Source organism: Pagrus major, chromosome 1, assembly GCF_040436345.1.
Source record: "Pagrus major chromosome 1, Pma_NU_1.0".
NCBI classification, from domain to species: domain Eukaryota; kingdom Metazoa; phylum Chordata; class Actinopteri; order Spariformes; family Sparidae; genus Pagrus; species Pagrus major.
The window spans coordinates 1,165,235-1,182,350 of record NC_133215.1 but is presented as its reverse complement, the minus strand read 5'-3'; the positions used below and the strand labels follow the sequence as shown (position 1 = coordinate 1,182,350).

Genomic DNA, 17,116 nt, shown 5'->3' with positions numbered 1-17,116 from the left:
CTGTGTTGGAGCCATATGTGGTTCTCTGTCTCCATCATGTGGCCAGTGGAGCACATTACAATAAACAGGAGGAGATGCGTGTCAGGTGACAATAAAACAGCCTCATCTGCATTCTGCAGTGTGTCGCTCAAAGGTCCAATAACATGTTTCTTCTTTCATAAATTGAGTGTAAATGGTGAAATCAGTGTAAACAGTGTGTTCAAACAGCTGCTAAATGTTGGCAGGTCAGACTTTAGCACTTTAGACACAGAAGCAGACAGGCTGGTGCAGCCATGCTGCCACAAACTGACACTTTTTACAAGGAAACACACAACTTACTGTTTTCATTTAATGCTGAATTTACAAGAAGGAGACAATGATTCAGAATTTGTCGTAGCCATTCTCAGTGGACCGAGCAGAGCTCAAGCGTGTTCAAACCGGACCGCATCAGCCCTCGCGTGCTGAAGACCTGTGCCAGCCAGCTCTGTGGAGTTCTCCAGTACCTCTTCAAACTGAGCCTCCACCTTCAGAGAGCGCCAGTGCTTTGGAAAACATCCTGCCTCGTTCCAGTGCCCATAAAAGGACGTCCTGTGGCACTGGGTGACTACAGGCCGATTGCACTGACCTCTCACATCATGAAGGTCATGGAGAGGCTGGTGTGCCCATCACAGGACCCCATACAGTTTGCATATGCAATCATCTACCTGCTGCAGGAAGCCTACTCCTCCCTGGATAGACCCGACACCACTGTCCACGTCATGTTCTTCCACTTCTCCAGCACCTTCAACACCATCCAGCCCAGGCTGCTGAAGGCCAAACTGGAGAACACGCGGGTGGATTCTCCCCTTGTCACATGGGTCGATGAATATCTGACGGATGGACCTGTGAGATTACAGAACTGTGTGTCAGACCGTCTGATCAGGAACATCGGCGCCCCCCAGGGAACTTTGCTGTCTCCCTTCCTCTTCACCACCTACACTGCAGACTACACTGGTTGGCAATTTTGTTAAGTGGTGCGGGGAGAACCACCTGCAGCTGAACGTGGTGAAGACGAAAGAGATGGTGGTGGACTTCAGGAGGAACAAGCCCTCGCCCTCTCCAGTCTGCATTGGTAGGACAGATGTTGACATTGTGGACTCATACAAATACCTGGGTGTGGTGCTGGACAATAAACTGGAGTGGTCCACAAACACGGAGACAGTCAACAAGACGGTCCTGATCTGGCTTTACTTCCTGAGGAGGCTCAGGTCCTTTCATGTCTGTAACCAGATGCTCCAGATGTTCTATCAGTCTGTAGTTGCACCATCTTCTTTGCTGTGGTGTCCTGGGGTGCAGGCATCAAAGTGAAGAACGCCAACAGACTGAACAAACTTATGAAAAAGACAGAGTCTGTTGTTGGTTCTGAGCTCGTCACCCTGGAGGAGGTGGTGGAGGACAGGATGCTGACAAAACTGCTGGCAATCATGGACAATGCCTCTCACCCCCTCCACAAAACTCTGGACAAGATTAAGAGCAGCTTCAGCAACAGACTCATTCAACCTGCTGCCCAAAGGAACGGCACAGGAAATCATTGCTACCTGGTGCCATCAGACTTTATAACGCTCACTCCACAACACACAAATCATTTTTGCACTTTATTTATATTTTCAATTATTATTAATGTAAATAAAACTGCACCTTATGTTCCACTTACCTTTACTCCTCGATACCTCAGCATTTTATTTTATTTACCTCAGTATGTTATGTTATTTCATAACTACTTAAGCATTTTATTGTATATAGTACTTTATTGTTTCTATATTTGCCCTTGTATTTTGATTGTATTTGCACTTGAATGTACCTGCTGCTATGATAAACTAATTTTCCCTCTGGGATTAAAGTTATCTATCTATTTATGAGTACATCTGAGGGCCAAAAAGGTAAATATGTTTCCAAGCAGTCAGAGGGACATGTAGCCTCTGTGTTAAGGTACAATATCAGGGAACAGTGTGTGTTGAGCCAAATACAAACAAATGTTAAAATAAATGTTAAAGTAAAAATATGAATTTTACTCTGAGAAGGTTTGAAGGTTTTAAATGTTTCTTTGAACTTGTAGACAAAGGTTGAGAAGCCTTAAAATAAAAATAATCAACGTTTTGTAAGTAGATTTTTATGGATAAGAAAACTTGTAAAACCAAAGATTGAGTCATTGTTGTGTGTCAGGAGCTGAATCCTGAGTAAAGACTCACACTGAAACAAACCCTGGACCTGTTGTTCATGAGCTTCATTCTAGTGTTTTTCACATGAAGAAATCAGGAGGTTGTTTGTTTTCATGTCTCACCCTCCTGTGTCAGTGTCTCCGTCTCTTACTTTCACTGTGAAAAGACCTTGAGCACTGGTGCAAAGTCTTTTCAAAGTCCAACAGCCTTCATAATAGGACACAGAAAGATCCATGAAATATGACAATAAGAAGACAAAGGCCAGGGCTGCAGGCAGGGAGGCAAATCAGGAAGGACAGCAAAGCCCTTCATTCAACAGTCTGAGTCTTTCATTGTTCTGGGAATTTGACATGTTTCCTCTGTTAATCTGAAGAGTTGTGCAGCCTGAAATATGGGTCTCTTAGTCCACCAACTACGTTCTACGAGTGAACTTTGATCTCCATGACAAAAAAAAGTTTCACACATAAAGAACAGTTTTTTTTTCTCCTCAATGTTTTTACAGAAAAAATCAGGAACTTAGAAAGATTATGAAGACAGAACTTCTGCTTACTTTAGCAAAACGGTCCAGTAACAGTAAACCAGCTTCACTTCTCTCTCTGTAACTAACTAACTCTCTCCAACTTTCAGTTCCTGTCTCTGTGTGACGCACATGATTTCTGCCTCCAGACAAAAAGGTAAATGTGTGTTTTTAATGTGACTTCTTCATGTGTGATTTGTGTGTTTTCTCCTGTAAAGACTCTAGTTATCAGACTGTGTGTGTCTTCATTATTTTGACACAATCATCGCAGTAAAAACTGTTGAAATGTGTGAGAGGTGTCGAGCTCGTTGGTCGACAGGATCAACCGGTGCAAATGAGGAAGAACAACAAGGCTCTTCATTGTTTTCACATTTTCATGTGAATTGTAAAATGTTCAGTCAGACTCAACGTCCCGTTTGTCTCCTCAGGAAAGATTTACTTGTGTAGAAACAGTGAATTCATTTGGACGCAACTTCTGTCTTTATTAATAAGAAGCTAGTTGAGAGGCAGGGACCAGATTCTCTGTTGAACCATTCAAACATGGACTCACGTGAAGAACTGAAGCTCTGATGTTTCTATTATGATCCAGACGCTCTGCTGAAAAGCACAAAGCCACAGCAGTATGAGACAAACTGACAGTGTGAGTGAGCGGCCATGGGAGGTTAATACTCCTCAGCAGGGTTCTGATCCAGAAGAATCACATCAACAACAACTGCTGATTCTTTCACGGTTCTGTTTCCTCCAATAATCTGAAGAGTTGTGCAGCCGGACAGTCCAGTCTCTTAGTCCACCAACAAGAATGATATTATTTCTGAACCAAACATTAATGGTGTTGTTACTGAATGAAAACAGTGCAAACATTTGAAAGAGGCAGCTTTATTGTAAATGTGTGTCAGATCTCTGCTGGTTGGTTTCAGTCCACCTCTCTGTCTCTTTGTTGATGCACTTTGTGTTTGTCACATGTTGTCATGAGTTTACAGACTGTTCTCTCTCCCTCATTCATAATCAGCCTGTTTTTCTTTCTCTTCTTCTTTTCGGGCTTCATTGTTCCTGCAGTTTGGACTCTGGATCTCTGTCAGTGTGTCTAACTGCTGTGAAATCTCTCCCATCAGAGCGCTGACTGACAGACCTTCTGTAACACTGACACCTGCTGCTGACTGCGTCTGGATTTGTATTTGAAGGTATGAGGATGTGACGGCTGTCGGTCAGATGAACACAGACACCAGCAGCGTCTGTCAGAGTCTGCAGACGAAGGAAGAATGACTGTTTGACCTCATCTGGACTTTAACAGGTGAGAACTCTGACAGGTAACATGACACACCTTTGATGAAGAAACTCTGCTGTCAGCTGTTAGCTCACAGTTTTATGCGAGAGAGCCGTGTTGTAATGTTGCTTTACAGCTTCATTGTCCAGCCGAGGCCTGAAAATAAACATTATTAGACTATAAATGTGTTCAGGCTGCAAACTCACCATTATGTTCAGTCTTGGTGTCCACAGGGGCGTCATGTGAAAAGAGAGAGTCAGAAAAGAGACGATGACTGCGAGCAGAGCAGAGAATAAAAAGGTTAGCAGTTTGTGTCTGTTGTCAGTGCAGGTTGCAGTGTGTCAGATAATAAATGCAGCAGCTTCTCAAGAGTTAAGACCGGTCTTCACTGATGTTTCCCAGCTGCTGGAAGCCTGGCTGGTTTTCCTTCAGGTGATAACACTGCCTGTCTTTAGCAGGAAGCCACGATGACTCCAGAGGACATTTTCAACACTCTGGAGGATCTAAAATTTAAAGAATTCAAGGATTTCAAATGGTATCTGAAGCAGCCTGACATCCTGGAAGGCTACCAACCCATCAAACAGTCCAAGCTGGAGAGTGCAGAAATACAGGACACAGTGGATCTGATGGTGAACACCTTCACACTTGATGGAGCTCTGAAGGTGACCAAGAAGATTTTAGAGAAGATACAGAGGAATGACCTGGTGCAGAGTCTGTCAGTCAACAGCTCAGGACCAGAAGGTCAGTCACATTTTTTTATTTTAATATCATTTTCAGAAGAAGAGAGTCGACGACACAATACTTGTAAAGGAACAGGCCTCTCAGTACAGAAGCTCATTGTTTTCAGCAAAGAAAAACAAAGAAGCTGATTTCATAATTAGGAGAAAAGGTTGAAGCATCAATAATTGTTATTGGAGAGGATGGAGGTTTGATGGTTTACATAAATAAACATTGTTTAACTGAGCAGAGATTCATTTTAATGGTGCAACAGAGCTCTGCCTAATTTAAAATCTGGATCAACTCATTTTAAACCTAGTTTTACTGAACTCAGATTAGAGCTAATCTTAGATTAAATGAATCCTTGTTGGTGCAACCAGCCATAATCTCTGTCTTCACCTCTCTCTGTGTCAGTGAGTGTCGGTGATGTTGGAGAGACTTCAGAGAACAGAGGACCTTCTTCCTCTCAGAGTGAAGGTAAAGCTGCTGTATTCTCTGGTATGTATGGAAGCCCTGAAAGACAAAGTTTAGTTTTTAGTTTGGAAAAGTTAAAAGTAAGTAAGACTGACTGCATTATAACTGAGTGAAAGCAGAGACAGGAGTACTTGATGAGCTTTATTTGAAGCAGTATCAGAGTATCTGCAGCTCTGAAAGACATTGCATATAAAGCATTTAATTCATGAATGTTTTTTCCTTGGGTACCGTAGACTGTAACATCAGTTTTTAGATTATTTTGTATGTGGTTGTGAGCTGTCAGGAGGATTTAAAACTATAGTGGGACTGTTGTGACAGTGGATTGAGCTGCAGGAGGTAGTTAACCATCAGATCTGCATCAAACTCCATCTCTACTGCAGCTACAGCAGCCAGGAAGCTCATCAGCTCAAAATAGTGATTGAAATTTATATTTCAGTCTGTGTCGTATTATAAAGGTGCAAAACATCACAAAAATGTCAGAGTAGGAAAAGTTGGTGAATCCACAACAAGAAAATGTGATGACTCAGTGAATTCAGTATATGATAACTTACATTCAGACTGTGACTCAAACTCAAGCCTCAAGGGAAGAGATGAAAAACATCAGATCTGTGTGTAGTGATGAGGAGACTGTAACCTTCCTCACATTAATACATCAAACACAAATATTATATCTTCATCATGTTTTCACGTGGTTTTCTATCGTTTGCATGCTCCTCTTCTCCAGTGGTTTATTGGCACCATAGAGAAGAATTTGTGGCCAACTCCTAATATTCTTATAGAAGTATGGTGTCATAGTTGCAGGTGGTCATTTGTAATTTTTGATTGGCTGCTATTCTTCAGAGGGCGGGTCTTACGTAGTATGAGCAGGCCGGAGGTCAGACAGCAGCGATGGAGTCGAGTGTAGAGGAAGAAGAGATCAGAGAGCAACTCTTTTCATGGAGGCCATGATGGACACTGAATAATAACCATTATTTCTGAAGCAGTTTTGTCAGCTTGTGCCTGTGTCTGTTTGTCAGACTGAATGAACTGAAACTGACTGTCAGCTCAGTGCATGGTTTTCAACTGAGAGGTGGGGTTTACCCGACCATGAAGTCAAAGTGGTTGATAACTGAGGACTGAGTGGAGTGACAGTGGAAAGCTAGCTGAGCTCATCTGTGGTTCAGATAAGGCCTGCATCCTTTTTGTTGGGTGGAAACCAAAGAAACCAGATCAATAATGGTCTGTATGGAGCCACCAGGCTCAGTTATAATAAAGTACTACCAGTCTTTATTGGGGGTGGTTTAAATGATATTGGTATTTAAACATCATCAAGTGATTCCCCAAAACAAGAAAGAGTAAAAGAAATTAAGAATGAACACTTCTGGACCTGCGAGAGAGCGTGAGTCTACATATCTATATAGACAGAAGGAGAATATTAAAGCTGATGCTACAGGACTTCTTTGTGACATTTCAACCAGAAGCTGGCAGCAACACCAACAGCTGCTCAGTGGTAACCAGTCCAGGGCTGCGGTTGTACTGACAAGCTCCCTGTCGGATAGATTTATATGTTGTTGGGGTACATGAGAGAATGATGTGATCAAATACTATTGTTAAGATAGCTTACTGTAACACAATTACAAATATACTGCTAGAATAGTTTCCATAGACATCTTGCTCCAACTGTAATTTCAAAATCCTTCATTTCAGTTGTTTTTTGTTTCCATTTGTCACTCAGATGAGATTGTTCCAGTACCAAAGCCACAACCCATCTCATATTACCAAGACGTGCTTCAGTCAAACCTCAAGGATATGTTTAATTGTGCACAAGAGGGGTGGGCACAGAGGAAGGATGAGCAACCTCTGGTTGATATCTACACAGAGCTCTACGTCACAGCTGGGGGTGACGTAAACCTCAACAAACAGCATGAGGTCATTCAGATGGAGGTGAAGCCAACAACAGAGGAATCAATTCAACCCAGTGACATGTTCAAACCCCCCTCTGGAAAAGAAAGATCCATAAGAACAGTTCTGACCAATGGAATCGCAGGAATTGGCAAAACATTTCTTGTCCAGAAGTTTGTGTTGGACTGGACTAACAAAGAAAACAATCAAGATGTGCATCTCTTATTCCCCTTTACGTTCCGCCAGCTGAACTTAAGGAAGGGTGAAAAGTTAAGTCTGACCGAGCTGATCCATAAATGTATCAGAGAGACCAAAGACATCAAGGAAGAGGCTCTGAATCACATCTTTACAGCTCTGCAGTCATCAGGAAACACCAACTATGACAAAAGTAAATTCAAACTAGTGTTTGTTTTGGATGGACTGGATGAGAGCCGCCTTCAACTGAACTGCTCAACTGATGAAGTCCAGGACACAGACTTTGATGTGACACAGTCCACCTCAGTGGATGTGCTGCTGTCAAACCTCATCAAGAGAAATCTGCTTCCCTCTGCTCGCCTCTGGATAACCACACGACCTGCAGCAGCCAATCAGATTCATTCTGATTTTGTTGACGTGGTGACAGAAGTCAGAGGGTTCACTGACCCACAGAAGGAGGAGTACTTCAGGAAGAGATTCAGAGATGAGGAGCAGGCCACCAGAATCATCTCCCACATCAAGACATCACGAAGCCTCCACATCATGTGCCACATCCCAGTCTTCTGCTGGATCACTGCTACAGTTCTGGAGGATGTGTTGAAGACCAGAGAGGGAGGAGAGCTGCCCAAGACCCTGACTGAGATGTATGCAGAGTTCCTGGTGTTTCAAATTCATCAGACAAAGAAGAAATATGGCCCAAAAAAGTATGACCAAAAAAAGTGCATTCGGTACATTAAGTCATTAGCAAAACTGGCTTTCCACCAGCTGGAAAAGGGCAACCTGATCTTCTATGAAAGAGATCTTAAAGAGAGTGGCATTGATGTCAGAGGAGCTTCAGTGTTCTCAGGAGTGTTCACAGAGATCTTTAAAGAGGAACGTGGGAGGAAGAGTGATGAAGTCAAGATGTTTAGCTTCGTCCATCTCAGTGTTCAGGAGTTTTTGGCAGCTTTGTATGTAGAGATGTCACTCATTAACAAAAACAAGAATGTGATGTCTGAACCAGTGCCACCACCAACTTTTTTCGAACATGTGCGAAAGCTTTTCAGCACACCATCAAGGACAGAGGTCCACAGGTTTGCTATTGACAAGGCCTTACAGAGTCCAAATGGACACCTAGACTTGTTCCTCCGCTTCCTCCTGGGTCTTTCACTGCAGACCAGTCAGACTCTCCCTGAAGGCTTCCTGAAAGAGGAAAGAAGCTCACAGACCAATCAGGAAACAGTTGAGTACATCAAGGAGAAGATCAGTGAGAATCTGTCTCCAGAGAGAAGCATCAATCTGTTCCACTGTCTGAATGAACTGAATGATGGTTCTCTAGTGGAGGAGATCCAACAGTACCTGAGATCAGGAAGTCTCTCCACAGATAAACTGTCTCCTGCTCAGTGGTCAGCTCTGGTCTTCATCTTACTGTCATCAGAAGAAGATCTGGACGTGTTTGACCTGAAGAAATACTCTGCTTCAGAGGAGGCTCTTCTGAGGCTGTTGCCAGTGGTCAAAGCCTCCAACAAAGCTCTGTAAGTGAACAGATCACTGATAGTTACCATATGTAGTGTCAACACTTAATAGTCTTCTTGATTCTGATTTATTGATCAACTGAAAAACCTGCATTGTTTCATTAGTTTCATTGTACCTATGCACATTAATGCAGCCATGAAAGAAAAAGAAAATCTGTTGCACTTTAGTTATTTTAAAGGCGGATGAGTCATTCTGGAGAAGAATTTTTGATATTTCAACAAATAGCCAAACAAATTCACTGATGCACGTTGCCGAGGCAAGGCTATAACAACTGGGCTAGCTTGCATAGAAGTGGATTTCGCTTTGACATAGCTGAAGCAAAAACAAATTATAAATAAAAAATATTGAAGCACACAGTCACAGCATCCTAAAGACAACAGAGTCAAAATGAAAACATTTTGCTGAGATTGTTCTTGCAAAACTAGAGTGACTGCAGACTCAATATTTTGTATTTTTAAGGGTGTCAGGATTTTACATCAATAACCGACCAGAATGAGCTTAATTAATTTCAAAATCGAAATCAAAATGCAGTATCAACAAAATAGTCCGTTCAGTATTTCATTTGAGATTGGGACAACGCGACACCGTTTGTTTCGAGCCCTACAGCATGAGAGCTAACAGAGGTAACAGCTGACGGAGCTAAAAGCTTCCAGTGGAGCTAAACACACACAGCAGTACTGAGAGTTCAGAGGAACATTAAGTGGTAAACACTGAACTGCAGTTTAATGAGACAACACAACACGTTCACACAAAATTAATGTACTGAAGGATTTTAGACAAGTACTCTTTGGAGGTAAAAGTACCTTGAGTTTGAAGTTACAGGCAATTTACATCAGTGTACATTTTATCAATCTTCTGACAGAGATGAAAGTAACCTGGTACAAGCAGTGACCAGGTGGTGGAGCAGTAGCTTCAGAACAAAGACCTCAAAGACTGAGACAAGTGAGAATGAGACAGACTTCTTCCCCAAATCTCTCTCTGTTACTAAATTCTGTGTCCTATGTTACTTTTTCTTAATTCTCTTTTAACAGTGTTTAGATAACTTCTTACTTTGTTTTAAACCTTTTTCTGTCTTTAAATTGATATAAGGTAAATACAATTATTTATTTCCTCAGCATTTTAATGGTGGTTTTATTATGTCACTATTAACTAACAACTATAGATGACAATAAGGTAAAGAAACCTTTTGATCAGTGTCTCATTTTCTCCAGTACACACTTGCAATATCTTGGCAAACCCAAAGATAAGATGAATGTCCATAGACAAGTAATTTAATCTGACACACAAAACACAAACATGACATGGACAGCAAGTTGAACGTGAGGATATAATCACTGAAATTGATAGAAGTAGAACTTTTCACAACTGTGTAATGAAAAACACTAAACATGTCTAAACATCTATTGATCACCCGAGACACTCGATTGTACGACTCATCAACACAATAACAGTTTCTACAGCAATGTGATGTATTTTGTATTGTGGATGACAGAAGCAGTATCACTAACTCTTTTTCAGGCTGAGTGGCTGTAATCTGTCAGAGAGAAGCTGTGAAGCCCTGTCCTCAGTTCTCAGCTCCCAGTCCTCTAGTCTGAGACATCTGGACCTGAATAACAACGACCTGCAGGATTCAGGAGTGGAGCTGCTGTCTGTTGGACTGAAGAGTCCACACTGTAAACTGGAGACTCTCAGGTCTGACTTCAGTTTCTGTGAAATGACCACTCAAATGTTGCTTGGCATCTGGTTAAAATGTGCTTAAGATACTGTATATCAAACATTGTAGGAGTTTTGGACATTGTGTATTATTCGTAAAAGGTATACAATGCCCTTCGGAGGTTAAATAATTTATGTTAATGTACGGTAAAGTTATATTCATCAATCACCATGTCAGCTCTAATCTGTGTTGTTTTTTTCATCAATTGATTAATTTAATTGTTGTATCTTACAGCCCTGTTTTGGTGTTCGTTTTTTGTTTTTTTCCACAACTTTACTGTTGGATTCAGTCTCGCTACTCTCATCAGCACAGAGCTTTTCCAGTGCAGCTGGCTGTATTTTCAATATTTTTCTGATGTCACATTACGTCTGCTATCAATTTTATTTATAAAGCCCCAAATCATTTTCACATTGCTTCAGTGGGCTTTACAATCTGTACAGTGATCGACATCCTCTGTCATTTGACCCTCGACTGTGAAGCAAACTTCCCATATTTAAAAAAAAACTTTTAACAGGGAAAAAACCTCAGGAAGAGGAGGATCCTTCTTCCAGGACCAACAGACAGGAAGTAGATGTAGTGTGCAGAGAACAACAAAATCACAGTTCACAGATTTAATTCACAGAATGTCTGTCTCTACACGTGTGTGTGTGTGTGTGTGTGTGTGTGTGTGTGTGTGTGTGTGTGTGTGTGTGTGTGTGTGTGTGTGTGTGTCCAGGCTGTCAGGCTGTCTGGTCACAGAGGAAGGCTGTACTTCTCTGGCCTCAGCTCTGAGATCCAACCCCTCCCATCTGAGAGAGCTGGACCTGAGCTACAATCATCCAGGAGACTCAGGAGTGAAGCTGCTGTCAGCTGGACGCGAGGATCCAGACTGGAGACTGGACACTCTCTGGTATGAACAGACATTACACACTGTTGCTCTGTCACACTGACAAGCTGAGGACTGTTGGTTTACAGTCTGAACCAGCAGCACAGTGATGCTGATAACAGTGAAGACAGCACCAGGCTGGACACACTGGCTGTGTGAGCAGCATGTGTGGCAAAATGACGTGAGTCGTGCTTCTCACTTCTCACAGTTATATGACAACAATTGTCCTGTAAGATCAATCAAGAAGAAATCAAAGTATAAGGATCATCCATGGATTACAAAGGGAATACAAAATGCCTGTAAAAAGAAAAACACACTTTACAAAGAATTCATGAGACAGAGAACTAAGAAGGCAGAAATTAAATATAAAACATATAAAATAAGCTCATTAATATTATAAGGATCAGCAGAAGAGATTATTATAGTAAACTTCTGAATGAACTATGGAACATACTAAATAAGGTGATAAAGAACAGACCGAGACAGGACAGTCATCCGAAATATTTTTATGTGATGACAAAGAAAATTATAACATGACTGATGTTGTCAAACAATTCAATGAATTCTTTGTTAATGTGGGACCTGATGTAGCGGACAAAGTTCCTGATCAAGTAACTCCTGATGGATGGAAGGACAATTTTATTGATAGGAACCTAAGTTTAATGTTTATTACAGCAGTACATTATGATAAATAATTTACACAATGCTTTTTCCTGAATATTGTCGTCACGTTTGGTGCAGGAAGAAATGGTGAAAACGGCTTCGCTCGCAGGCAGAAAGTGTTTGCAAGCAAAAAACTTGACACTCCCTTTCCTATTGTCAGAAAAATGCACCACATCAACCAATCAAGATGGCAAAAATGGCATTTTGTTGCTAAGGAAGAGGAAGTGACGGTGGCGAAAGAGAGACAGAGATACAGAGGAGCTAGCGATAGCAAGTTTTGAGATTTGAGAGATTTGTGACTTTTAGCATGTTTGGAGTGTATATTTAGTGTGTAGTGTGTTTAGTGTGTTTAGTGTGTAGTGTAGTCGTTATTTGTTTTGTGTGTCAAAACAATGAGGCGACTACTGAATGTGGAGCAGGCAGTGCAGCTCTTCTTTGAGCTGGAAGGAGCTGGGGGAGACGCAGAGCCTGAGGCATTGCCTGCATTTTAATGTAAAGAGTTGTATATAACTTTGTAAATTTCAAAAACTTATGTACAAATTTAGCAAACAACAATTTATATTACCATTCTAAGTTTTAAAAACTGTTTGTTAAACATGTTTGTGGTTTTCACAGTAAAAAATCAAACTTTTCCTACTCGGATTTTATGTTTCTTGTGTGATTTTAGGTCCAGTGTGTTAATACAGTATGTCGAAATGAAAAAATAACTGTAAAGTCACACATGTGAGGTTGTGCTGAAAAAAATTACACCAAAGGCAAGGTAAACAGTTTTTAAGGTGAAATATAAAGGTAAAATCAAAAATAGTAAAAAACGGCCAATTTGGCTGATGGTACAAATTTGTTTTGCTCTGGTAATGATTTACAGCAATTAATGCTTAATGTCACCACAGAATTGGATGAACTAAAATTAAGGTTTAATGAAAATAAATTATTAATAAACTAAAAATAATGCATTTTGGTAGCTGGAAGAATAATATACAGATAAAAGTTTTATTGTGTTGTGATTGAAAGGGTAAATGAAATTAAATTTCTTGGGGTGACAATAGATGAAAAAATTAACTGGAATTCCCACATCAAGCTCGTACAACAAAAAGTCTCAGAGACCACTGCAGTTTTAAACAGAGCAAGACTTCACACTTTATACTGTTCACTAGTCCTTCCACATCTCACCTACTGTGCTGAGATCTGGGGCAATAACTACAGAAGCAGGTTACACTCACTGGTCATACTTCAGAAGAGAGCAACACGATACATTCATAAAGCTGGATATTAGGATCACACCAACTCACTATTCCTACAGTCAAAACTACTAAAAGTGAAAGACCAAGTGGCATTTCAAACGGCACAAGTAATATTTAGGGCAACACATCATCTATTATTGGAAAAACTTCAAAAACTATTCACGGAAAGGGAAGGGGGTTATAATTTAAGGGGAAAATATAATTTCAAAACTTTGAGGGTGTGCACCACAATGAGAAGTTGTTGTGTTTGTGTTGCTGGAGTAAGACTATGGATCAGTATGAATGTGGAGTTAAAAGAATGCACGACCATAAAACAGTTCAAAAAGAAATATAAGGAAAAGAGGTTTATGCGCTAAAGGAGTGAGGAAGGTGTTTAAATATCACCAGCTGTTCACTGTTTATTCATCCACTTTATCTGTTACAGATTTTTATGTTGCCTCTGTTTATACAGTGTGTGTGTCTGTGTGTGTGTCAGTGTCTGTGTGTGTGTGTGTCGGAGTACGCACATGATGCACATTGATATGGGTATTTAATGTAGGAGTAAATAAGTTTTACACTTCTTCCTACTCCTTTTGGGACATGTTATTTAATTTCAGCATTATTATTATTTTAGGTATTGGATGGTGGTGGCGATGATGATGATTAACATGACTGCTATTATTATAATATGAAATTATTGTATTATTGCTTTGTTGTTGTTGTTGTTGTTATCATGGCCATTACATGTCATTATATGTATCATGACTACTATAATTGTGTCTAATAATTGGGATGATGAATGGGAACAGAGGAATCATGTTTTTTTTTGTTTTTTCTTTTCTCTCGCTTTTCTTTCATTCCTTCACTTGTCTTTGACTGGTGCATGTCTTTTCATTTTGTCTGATAATGTTTCTCTTTTTTTTTTATTTACATGTTCGAAATAAACTAAACTAAAAAAGAAAAAAAAAAGACTAACATACGATACAGTATTTATGACAAATATAGTTCAGTGTTAATTAACCAGAATACAAACTTCAAAGTTCATTATTACTTACATTTACATTTAGGGCATTTAGCAGATGCTTTTGTCCGAAGCGACTTACAATAAGTAAATTTGTCGAACGAACGAATTTTCAAGCCATCATCTGAGCAAAGTAGTTGCTATTTATCAAGGATACCTTTCATAAGTGCTATGATATAAGTGCTAAAGGTAGGAACATATAAGTATATATAATTATTTTTATTTTTATTCTTTTTATTTTTTGGGGGCGTGTGGTCTGACCAGTGTTTGGAGGTAGATGGGTGCAGTCCGGTTGACGGCCTTGAGGGCCAGCACCATGGTCTTCACCAGCAGATTGACTTTTCCCAGTTGTCATGAAATTGTAGATATCTAATTTATTTTGGCTCAAAAGTTTATTCTTGGTTTGAGAAACGTTTCTTGTTGGATATTTTCTGCATGTCAGTCACATTCTGTCGCTGTATTACATGTCAGCTGTCTGGTAGAAACTCTTTTTATTCAATCATCTTATTACTGATTTCTCATCATGTTTCTAACTGAAACTTGCAGTTGAGGCATATTGTGTATGATGAAGTGAATGCATGCGACTAAAGCTGAGCAGAGAGCAGAAGTTTCTAATCATCTCGTACATTGTGTTCACAGCTTTCTGTTAAGACGACAATTTCAGCCACAACATGTCAAATACACAATAACATTAAAACAAGCTGCCTGCAGTTAATAACTGATGTGTTTGACACAAACTGAGCGAGAGAAAGAACAAAAGATCTGTTTCTTAAACTAGTCTGACTGATTTCCAGTTGAAAACAGTTTCATCTGTACAGAGTCCGTCAGTCTGAACTGAACAGAACATCTGTAACCACTGACGTCAACAACAACTAAATATGTCAGCAGACAAGAATGAAGCGTCACAGTTTCCTGAAACATGAATGAAGCTGTAAAAAGTTTTATATTTGTGTCTTCTCCTCTGGTCTGTTGACTCTGTCTGCTGTATTTAAAGCAGCTGAGAGGAGCTCACCTGCTGACTCTGCGTTCGTCCTGTTCATTTCTTCAGCCTCTCGTCCACGTCGTGTTTTTTTGTTTTTTTAAGACCATTATTTTTCTGAGACTGAACCCATTAGTGCCTGCTACTGAGTTTTTTTTGTATTTCCTTTGGAAGTGTTGTCTGGACTCACAAATCTGAAGAGTTTTTAAATCGGTCTCACTTCTTGGCTGAAACGTGAATTGTGAAACATGGAATCAAAGAGATAATGTCTTTAGTGGAAGAAGGTTCATTCTGACTTTGTTTCTTCCTCCAGGGTGGAACATGGTGGAGAGCAGAGGCTGAAACCTGGTGGTCTGAGGAAGTGTAAGTGTGTGTTCACTTTGACTGATGAAAACAAGGCAGCACATGTTAAAGTAGTTTAAATCTAAAGCTTGTGTATTTGCATTCAACTGTCAGTTTGAAAGAAGATCCAAAAAGATGAGTCATTGTGAAGTTTTGATCTAATTAACAGTCAGTCTGTTAATAAAGCAACAAATAAACCATCAGCTGTGTTAGATGATAAACTGCTGCTGTATTGTGTCTTGTTCTCTCCATCAGATGTCTGTGAACTCACAGTAGACACAAACACAGTGAACACAAACCTCAAACTGTCTGACAACAACAGGAAGGTGACACATGTGTTAGAGAAGCAACCATATCCTGTTCATCCTGAGAGGTTTGACTACTGGCCTCAGCTGCTGTGTAGAAATGGTCTGACTGGTCGCTGTTACTGGGAGGTCGAGTGGAGTGGAAGGGTTGAGATATCAGTGAGTTACAGAGGAATCAGGAGGAGAGGAAACAGTGATGACTGTTTGTTTGGAGGGAATAATCAGTCCTGGTGTCTGAGCTGCTCTGATGATGGTCGTTACTCTGTCTGTCACAATAACAGAAGAACAGACCTCTCCTCCTCCTCCTCCTCCTCCTCCTCCTCCTCTGTCTCTAACAGAGTAGCAGTGTATGTGGACTGTCCTGCTGGCACTCTGTCCTTCTACAGAGTCTCCTCTGACACACTGATCCACCTCCACACCTTCAGCACCACATTCACTCAACCTCTTTATCCTGGGTTCTGGTTCTGGACATCTGGTTCCTCAGTGTCTCTGTAGGAGGGACACACACACACACACACACTCTCTCTCTGTAAATCACAGTAACAGAAATGGGTTAGTTGTGTTGTCTCTTCTTGGTCAATGTGCTGCACATCAGTGGTTTTAAATCTCTTTAAATATGTTTTGAACGTTCAGATTTCAGTTTTCTGAACTTTGTGATCTGATTGTTTTCTCACAACAATCAGCCTGTATATACAATAAAATCAGGCTCCACACACACATGCATATAGATCATCATAATTATGATCTTTGTTCAGACAGCTTTTATTTAGTTGATTTGTCATTCATCATTGAAGTTTCTCATTTGTCTTCTTTGAGTTATTATCTGTAAATATGTGTATATGTGTTATTTTGTGTTTTTTTTTTTGTGGCGCCTTATTTTGGTAAATAAAAGTACAGCTAAGCTGTCAATGTTATTATTGTTGTGCATTGATATTAAAGTGTCACCTGTTCAAATTAAACCACACCCACTCCTTTTTGTGAGTAAATTCCTGGTGCAACTCCTACCAGACCTAGAGCGATGTGATGTCTCCTTAACCTAAAAGTCAGGACCAAAGGTGCTACACAAAACTTGGCGAGCCAGCCAGGAGGAGTTGATGGTTGAGCAGTTGACATTTCTTTTGCTTTTACTGACAAAAAGTGAACTGCATATTTAGAAAATTGTGTTTGTTGTAGTTGATATTATGGATGTTATAGAGGCTGAAAATGTGAAAATACCTAACTCTGTCTTAGTAGACAGTTTAACTGGAGAAGCGATAGACAATGAGGT

The 17,116-nt window shown here is 40.3% G+C and overlaps 2 protein-coding genes across 2 annotated transcripts in view; one reads left to right on the top strand and one right to left on the bottom strand.

Moving 5' to 3' along the window:
- The window catches only part of LOC141006168 (NACHT, LRR and PYD domains-containing protein 3-like), a 467,008-nt gene that overhangs the window by 179,973 nt on the left and 269,919 nt on the right, over window positions 1-17,116 (bottom strand). The gene's annotated exons all lie outside the window — the stretch shown is intronic.
- On the top strand, window positions 3,956-16,362 carry LOC140996539 (NACHT, LRR and PYD domains-containing protein 3-like). The gene is made up of 8 exons (XM_073466972.1): window positions 3,956-3,985; window positions 4,414-4,699; window positions 5,090-5,152; window positions 6,864-8,739; window positions 10,259-10,432; window positions 11,170-11,343; window positions 15,516-15,565; window positions 15,800-16,362. Exons 2-8 carry the CDS (start codon window positions 4,426-4,428, stop codon window positions 16,342-16,344), a joined length of 3,156 nt encoding a protein of 1,051 aa, XP_073323073.1. The 5' UTR covers window positions 3,956-3,985; window positions 4,414-4,425; the 3' UTR covers window positions 16,345-16,362.

Coding starts and splice junctions, on each gene's coding strand:
- LOC140996539 (XM_073466972.1), top strand. CDS start 4,426: ATGACTCCAGAGGACATTTTCAACACTCTGGAGGATCTAAAATTTAAA. Junction 8,740..10,258: donor AAAGCCTCCAACAAAGCTCT/GTAAGTGAACAG, acceptor ACTCTTTTTCAG/GCTGAGTGGCTGTAATCTGT. Junction 11,344..15,515: donor TGGAGACTGGACACTCTCTG/GTATGAACAGAC, acceptor TTCTTCCTCCAG/GGTGGAACATGGTGGAGAGC.